We start from the raw sequence: 8,957 nt of genomic DNA on the forward strand, positions 1-8,957 counted from the left end.
GACCAACAGGAGCGGAGCCACGCGGGTGTAGTCAGTAAATAAAATGGAAGGGAAATTTGTCTTAATGATTTTCCTTCTTTTGTATGTTTCTTACATATCTATTTGATTTAGAATTATCCGTAGAATTATTTTAAAAAGTGAAGCGCTATAGATATGTAGGTAATTTGTAATGCGATCATCTTGCAATTTTAAATTGATATCATTGGCGTCCAGTTTGCTTGTAATAAAAGCATTTTATTTAAAAATAAATCGAACACATTGTAGGCGCCATAGCGTTGTTTCGGCAACAGTCCAGACAAGTCGGACCGCTTTGTGAATAGGTACATTATGGAGGTACCTATTTCGTTTCGCACCTAATCACTTTGTCAACGTACACAAATAAATACTTAAACTAAACATTTTGCAGTATAAAGAAGAGACCTTATCTTTATCTCATTATTGGTCCATTAATCTATGGATTAATGGACCAATAATTGACTTGTGACTAATTATAAACACTGTAAACTATGGTTTACAGTGTTTATAATTAGTCACAAGTCGAACTTTTATTCATTATTTTATATTTTGCTGGACACAAAATTCTTTTCAACAAGGTTCACAGTAAATACTCTTATATAGCAACTTAAAACCCCAAGCGCTCGACTTTCCCAGTTCACTGGAGCGCATAACATCACAATGATTAATTCGCGTTTAATTCATAATTGCTATAATGGTATCCACAATAGATCCACGTCAGATTCAAGAGCCACTCAATTAAGAGGCATTCAGTGTCCCTGTTTGCGAACCGGTCGAGTGTCGACGCTCTCATTGGCTAACCACGGAGGGTAGTAGCAGCTCTTAGGTATATTTTTGAGGTTACTTGTCCATTATGATAGCCTTTGTTCATAGGAAGTGGCATTGTAAACTGAGTGGAAGGAATGGTTAGTTTTGGTTGATGCAAACCGGGCTTGGATTGTGGTAATTTGAATCAGAATTATGAAACTTGAAACAAAGAATTTCTATATTTTCAAAATTAACTCTATATACCTAATACTATACTTATTTTCAATTGTCAATAGAATCTTTCAAATTATTATACGATACTCAAAGAAAATGTAGAGCTGAGAGAAATGACAATGTTTGTAGACATTTTGGTTTTTGACTGTGAATAGGTTATAACTTATGAATTTTGTATAAAATGTTATAATATAAAGTGTTACCTACAACACAGTTTTCACACCACAGAGACACAATAGTACCTACATATCTCACAAGATTTAGAAGAAATTCATCCTACGATTTCCCGCCTAGTAGACACGACGACAACCCCTCGCAGCAACATTAATGTTATTATTTGGCAACATTTACTAAATAATTTGCTCGTTAAACGTCGGCTGATCCGCGCCCCCTCTAACTACCGTATTGTGCGAGCCCCTTGTAGCGGTGGATTCAACCAATACTGAACATTAATTACTTTCCCATCTTTATACCGTATTTGTGGCAACATGCTCTTTTGTGTGTTATACGAAATTAATAACGGAGTAGAGTTGGATTAGAAAACTATCGCTCTCGAAGTCTTATAAGTACCTAACGTTGATGAGTTTTTCGCTTTATTATTACTATGTTTGTTACTTTTAGGGTTGCTTGCGATTTCAATAAGAATTGTATTTTCTTTATAAATGAACTGGAAATCATCGTTTTCCGCTCTACCTCTACAGAAGTGCTTTGAACAGTCAATACTCAATACATACACGTTTTAATTTACCTGAAATAAAAATACTATAAAACTAGATCAATATTATCACATGCAAATAAGAGCTCCAAATATAACAAATATTTAATACAAACGAAATATATGACTGCCATCGATATTAACGAGCGACGTCTCGTTCCAATATTCCTGTGAAAGGCACCATTTCATGCCATTGATGTCATTCCACCAAATTCGAAACTTTTCTTTTGCAGGTACATGCCTAGACTTCGTATGTAGGGCTTCACATAGCTCGCACAGGGGGTGGCTTGAACGGGGATCGGATTCTACGGTGTACAAATTAGTCCATTTGAAATACGTTTCATAAAGCTTGGGATCTTTTATGGCTTTGTACATGGCGAAGGCTAAATTATAAGGGTGCATCTCGCGCGCGTTTATATAGGAGCCGGCTGGGAGGAACCTGAAATCGGACGGCTTAGTATAGGGTATATGGTGTGTTAGATGGATTTGATTCGTATGGTACTTAATAGGCAAAAAAAGAATAGAATAACTTCAATCGAAAGTTTTCTTCCATACCTATTAGGGCTATTAAAAGATGAAGAAAAGAACTAATGATGAACTAGGTTATTGTTTTTTGCATAATGGATTAAAACTGAAAAGCAAAGAATTGAATACTGTAGCAAAAATATCAGCATATCAACATTTGATTAATTAGAAAATTTCACAGAAAAATACCTGCTATAGTTAGCGCCACCATATACTATAGGCACGGCATAGTTATCGTATCCATGCAGAACTTTTTCCGTCACGTAGTCTTCAGAGAAAGAGTTTTCGAAGGCCATGTAAAAGTAATAATCCCTCAACATAATGTCACAATTGTCATGTGGGCATTTATTTTGCGAGCAGCTACCATAAACATCAATTCTCAAGGCGAAATGGAATAAATGTTCTTGGAGCCTGGTTAAATATTCGTCTCTAAAGCTGTCGGCTCTGCAGTGGCTTACAAGCCAGGCTGCCGCTTTTTTCTTTTTACCTAAAATGAGCTTTATTCTGCCCGGCAAAGTTTTGGAACTTCTCTGCCATTTTATAGAAACGCTGGGGGCTACGACGGCTCCCGTTAGATTTCGCACAATAAAGTAACTCCACACGATATCAGAATCGAGACGATATGTAAAAGTCCAATTGAAAAAGCCGTCGTCGTACGTGTTACACGCGGGGTTATTGTATGACGATTCAAGAGAATTGAAAACGTAAATTTGTGACGCCCTACGTTTACTTGGTCTGTCTTCGGCTTCTGATTCTAGGAAATTTTCACTGAAGACAATAGCATCGAATTGTACGTAATTGAGAAGGAATTTTCTTTGACTGGTGAAATAGCAATTTGTGTGTGAACATTTTTGTGCGGCAAATATCTCCTGCGTTATAAGATGGTTTTCCTTCCAGGTTAAGACGTATTTAACATCTCCTTTCAACTTATATTCACGTCTGCGATGCATTACTGTTAGTAAACTATTAACATTTTCATATAAATCATTTACGTAGTGCAATAAATACACATGTGTAAAAACACACAATGATATCACTATAAAAAAACATGCAATTGATTTTCTAGAAAGTCTTCTTATATTTATAAAACAAAACATTCTGTGAACTGATAAAAATTACTCTAGGAAAAAAATTATGTCAGACAAATATAAAATGACATAAAATACCTATATCATCTTCATAAAAATTTGTTTGACATACCTAAGTAGATTTATATAATATAAACTGTAAATATAAAATGCAAGACAATGCTTTATAAGTTCTTACCTTCGTGGTTCTTGCTGATAGACGTGTACCTACTCATTTTATAAAAAAATGATACTATTACTGACCTTGTGGGCTTTGGCCTTATGAGAACTTCTAAAATATTATATTACTACTTATTTCGTGGTATTATAAGTATTTATTAAAAGGGATCAGAGCACAAATCTCTATGTAAGTTATCGATAAATTGGGACATATTTGTATTGCAACAACCAAGTCGACCGGATACACTATCGGAAAAGATGTGCTAATCTCCATTATTTCGCGTGAGAGTTTGACCCAGATATAGGCCTTTTGTATCTAGGTGGGCATCCCAATTGAAGAGTAGACAACCTGACAATGGTCTTTAACATTCGACTAATCCGAGATTAAGATTCTATCAGTGCAGGACTCGATAAACACTTCACAAGCAAACACAATTCATGATGTGGTCGAGGAGCTTATTACGTTTTGTTGTTGATTTATTTTTATAGAGATTTAAAAGGTTGATTATTTTTAAGAACTGAAATGGCGGGTTCTAAACTTTCCACCATTTATTAAAATGCACATATTATACATGTGTATAGTACCTACTTTGGTATTGTAAGGTACCTAATTAAAAACTTAAGACACATTTATTTTAATTGAAAATTAAATTAATGTACCTATATATTTACAATTTATAATTTAGTCCTCATCAATTTTCCAGTTTATGACCAGGAGTTTTTACAAAATACGTTCTATAATTATAGTATCAGAAAATGAATCGACAAAGTATCTAACACTCAGAATCAAATTGTATTCACAATTCCATCACCAACTCCTACACTCTTTGAAGTACAGTTACTTTTGAGTGTTGAAAAAATACTGACCATCATTGACGGGCCGTCAGCGAAGAGATTTATGTATTGTGTTCAAATATACAGTTATTGTTGGCAAAATATACATTGTTGGAGCGTGCGCCCAATGGTCGGACAAAGCACTTGTAATTGAATTAAAATCGCCTAAGATGTTGGTGTGAAATTGGAGCGATCGCGCAGATGTAGTATTTCTTTCAGATTCTTTTCAGAATTTAGCGGATTTCGTGATAAGTAATTTATTTATTAAGGATGCTGGCACCTGGGGTTATGTGTACCTAACACCTATACTCGTGGTCAGTATTTTTTTAAGTAGATTGTAGGTACCTACAGTAAAAATCATACGTTGAAGAAAAAAAAAGATATTTCCTTTCGAGAGAACGATTTCCTTCACCGGTGGGCGGGATGATATTATTTGGAAATTCTACATTGCACCTTCATCTAATAAAATATTTACTTATAAATTTTAATAACATGAAAATTTTATTATTGACCAATATTTTTTTATATCATAACCCATTAAAACAGCAACATTAATGTCCAACACTTAACAAAAAACAGCACCAATTTGACTGTCAGCAAAATATTCAAAGTTACATTTAAATGTGAAACAGAAAAACGAAACAAAGCGCTTCCCAAGGGTTAAAATTTAAGCTGTTTAAATATTTATGCACTATTTACGTATTGACAAAACAGAATAATTCGAGTGCGAGTCACAATGGATTCTATTGTTCCACCAAATGTTTTTATTTCACGAGCTTCCGTGGCCGAATGAGAATAATTCTGTGGATTTGAGAGCCATTGTAACTCATTGAACTGCACCATTGGGGGTGCTTGTCATTTCTTTCTATTTAGCGCATTATCGATACATTAATGTTGAGCATTTAATCGGATGTGTAATTTTGACACGTATTGATTAATTTGTATGTGTACATGGAATTGTTAATTATATTAAAATCTTAAAATCCTTTTTTAGTAAGTCCTTTGTTAGTCATATGTTATAACAATGTTTTAGGCTAGCGTAGGTACCTGTAATAAAAAATGATGAAACAAGTTACGTTAAATATTTGAAACAGAATCTAGCGTCATTACTTTATGATATTTCCCCTGTTTTAGGTACTATAGAAGCCTTCTCATATAGGAAAGATAATCTACAAAATATATAAATCACTCACGTAAAAAATCATTACCACTCACAAAACAAATAACTTACATGAACTCATACCAAAATATAAGCAATTGTCAATCCGACCACAGTAGCCAAACATTTGTGGTCCTTAACCAGTAGCGAAGTTGGCTGACAAAGGAACGGAAGCAAGTAATCCACTTAGCGTCACTTAATCCTGGCCTGTCATTGTTGGTCGAGTGCTTAATTCGATCAGCCTGCGCTACATTATTCATACGGAAATGTATTGCTACGATACGGCAGTGATTTGTTTTACTGTGGCCACGGGTTTTTTATTGCGAATTAATTGTGGGATCGTTTTTATGGAAAGTAAATTGATTCATAATTGAACAATGAACGTCACAAAGTTTTATTAAAGTTTTTACGTCGACGACGTCGAGTTTTTGTCTAGCTGGCCATGATATACTTATATGGTTATAAGCTACAGTCTGACTCTCTTATTTCAATTTGAAGTCAAAGTTGTGGTTGAAGCTCCATAACCTAATGTGAAATTTCTTACATTACATACAGAAAAAAATGGCTAGGTGATTGATATAAGATTTAATTTTCTTATGAAAAAGTAAATATTTGTGAAGTTATACATTCGCAAATTCCTATCGAGCTGATCTAGCCTTTATAAAGAGTAGGTAGATAGAAGTAGAGTCATCGCTATTTTGCCATTCGTTTAAAAATACCTAAAATTAAACAAATCTTACGTTGGTAAAAGTTAATTTAATCAGGCAGTTGCTATAGAGAACTATATCAATACTAATGAAGTATGAACTACTAACTAAGTAGGTAATTGTCCCTCAGTTGTAACATTGTATTTAGCACTTAATATTTTCATATCTTACAGACGCTTTCGTCAAATTCCATCAGGGAACAAAGCGAAAAATATGACAATGTTATATCTTAAGCATGTATCTTCAACTTACAATCCATATCTCCAATCTCACTGAGATAAAGGGATCCTCTAAAAAATATTTATTGTGTTTACACAAACGTAGGTGGTAATACGAGCACTTATTCAAAATATTAACTCGTAAAGGGGACGTCATTCTTCACGATAACTCGAAAAAAACACTTAATAATATTATTGGGTTCTAATTTCGTTTGTTAATCGTTACTATAAAAGTGTCAGGGGATTACAATAGAGGTAGCAGCATTCAGTTGCGATATAGGGCGCTAGGAACGTATTATTGTAAAAAAAACCCTTCAAAAATAGATCTTATTGCAATGCCAGAAGTGTTAATTTATTCAAAGTTTCGTGATAAACGCTTGTTCAAGTGTCGCAATGGATTTATTAATCAGTTTTTGTGGGATTTGGATTCTAAGAATGTATTTATTGGCTTAAGAGGTTATTTTAGGGTCTAATAAAATATTTATTTTCAAATTGGCCACGACACTTTTATTAAAGTTTATTTATTTAAAATGCTTATTATTTTTCTTTTCATCACCAATGATTTCAATAAGTATACCTACTCAATATTGCCTACACTTCACAATACCAACGTACCTTCGATTCTTTGTAAGCAGAAGGTGTTTTGATATTTCAGTAATGCATTAAAAATATACAAAACTTACGCCAATATAAAATTTTCACACCCGCGAAAACATTTCGAATTCCAAGAAAATGTTCTTCATAAACATAGGAAAGTCGCGAGCAAGCGGCGGCAGCGCGCCGGTCGATTTACATAAAATTAACATGGACGCCGCGCGCCAGCAGTTAATACCTCCTTTGTGACGCCAAAATATTTTGCGAACAGTTTTCCACACAAAGTCTGTAATTCAATATACAAGCGGGCGGCATTTAACAAGAAAGCTATTTACATTCTAAATATTACGCTGAAGTTTCAGCTTTGCGCTTAATTTGATGTCGCTTTTATGTTCGCTTGTAACGCTTTTCTAAATATTTCGTTTACATTTTGTTTATGTAGCGTGGTAAATAATTTTTGATGTGTTTTTTAAATGTTATTTAACCGTTTTTTTGTTCATAGGAGACATATGTAATTATGTGAGTATGAAATATAGTATGAAACGGGGAAGAGTCATTGTCGTAGAGTAGTCTACGACCTACGTAGAGGGTACTTAACATCATAATATGTCATATAATTATGTAATTACCTAGTAAGGTATTTAGTCGGACTACACATTGAATCAAAAAAACATTACCTATAGAGAAACAAAATTTCAGATCTTTTATTTTTTATGCCTGTATGTCTGTATTATATTTTCAATTTAAAATACATTCTACTACAATAATCATACATTTGACAATATGTCTACCACCACGGATGTTATTATTCCTGCCCAACAATAAATCGTATGTACACTGTACAGTTACATAAACAATGCAAATACAGAACTTAAACCGTGGGCCGTACTGTCGCGCACAAAATTTATTGCCACGGTTGTAGGGTACAGTTGGTACAGTCGAGTACAATGGGTTCGGGAGCGGTGGGCGGAGCGGCCCGCCTCCGTCTTGCGGCCTCGGCAATTAGAACAACAATGAAACTCGGCTTGAAATAAATCAATCTGCATAAATTCAAAACGTACTAATTTTGAATCTGTGTTCGATCGGGCTGTATTGATTTGTTTGGAGTGGTATCTGGAAATAGAGCGGTTAAATACTTGACTTTAAAAGCATCTCATTTAAAAGCTTTTCTATGGGAGCTTTTTAAATTATTTTTGCTTACAGGTAAATAGATTTTTAGTAACTAGAACAGCATTATTTTCACAATTGAAAGATTTTTATACTTATTTGATATGATATTTTGTCATGTTGAATATTTTTCTTACCAAATTTTTTGTTTTTTTTTATTATTATTCTTAAACACCTTCATCATAGCTTACCTATCAAAACTTCCCGATGGATATTTTTAATGAAAGAACCTACCTAATTTTAATCAATTATTTAAATCACTTATGAAAAATTTGGTTTCAAATGAAACCTAGTTTTTGACATAGAAATTGCAGTAGGAGTCTGGTATGCAAGCCTCTCATGGCATATTCTCTATGATTAAAACTATCTTTTGAGGTTACATTTGTTTGGTATAACTTACTATTGGCATAAATGACCTCCGGGTCTCGGCTAGGTACCTACTTACCTATGGCTATAGCAAGATTGGGCGCTATTTGGCATGAGGCGCCAAAGAAAGCTCCTTGCGTTTATTATTTTGTTCAGAAATGATAACTTTATGTACCTTTACCTACAGAACATTTTTCTTTAAGAATGGAAGATTTAACAATATCCTTATAATGTGTACCTAAACTATAAACGAAAATATTATAGTGGCGTGGAAATAATATCTTGCTCTACATTTTTCTTACTCTAGACCAGAGCGATGTTGTATAGGTAAGTATTAGTATGCTAATACTTACCTATACAACTTTTTAGGCAATAGTTGTATAGGTAGGTATTTATGCGATTAAATTAATTTAATCACATAAAATTAAA

General features: G+C 33.8%; 1 protein-coding gene across 1 annotated transcript; it reads right to left on the minus strand.

Moving 5' to 3' along the window:
- Positions 1-1,816: 1,816 nt before the first annotated feature.
- On the minus strand, positions 1,817-3,186 carry LOC123698698 (alpha-(1,3)-fucosyltransferase C-like). Its single transcript, XM_045645446.1, has 2 exons — positions 2,426-3,186; positions 1,817-2,150 (listed from the first exon to the last, which is right to left on the minus strand). Exons 1-2 carry the CDS (start codon positions 3,184-3,186, stop codon positions 1,817-1,819), a joined length of 1,095 nt encoding a protein of 364 aa, XP_045501402.1.
- Positions 3,187-8,957: the final 5,771 nt, after the last annotated feature.

Source organism: Colias croceus, chromosome 16 (assembly GCF_905220415.1).
Source record: "Colias croceus chromosome 16, ilColCroc2.1".
NCBI lineage: Eukaryota > Metazoa > Arthropoda > Insecta > Lepidoptera > Pieridae > Colias > Colias croceus.

Coding starts and splice junctions, on each gene's coding strand:
- LOC123698698 (XM_045645446.1), bottom strand. CDS start 3,186: ATGCATCGCAGACGTGAATATAAGTTGAAAGGAGATGTTAAATACGTC. Junction 2,151..2,425: donor GGTGGCGCTAACTATAGCAG/GTATTTTTCTGT, acceptor GTCCGATTTCAG/GTTCCTCCCAGCCGGCTCCT.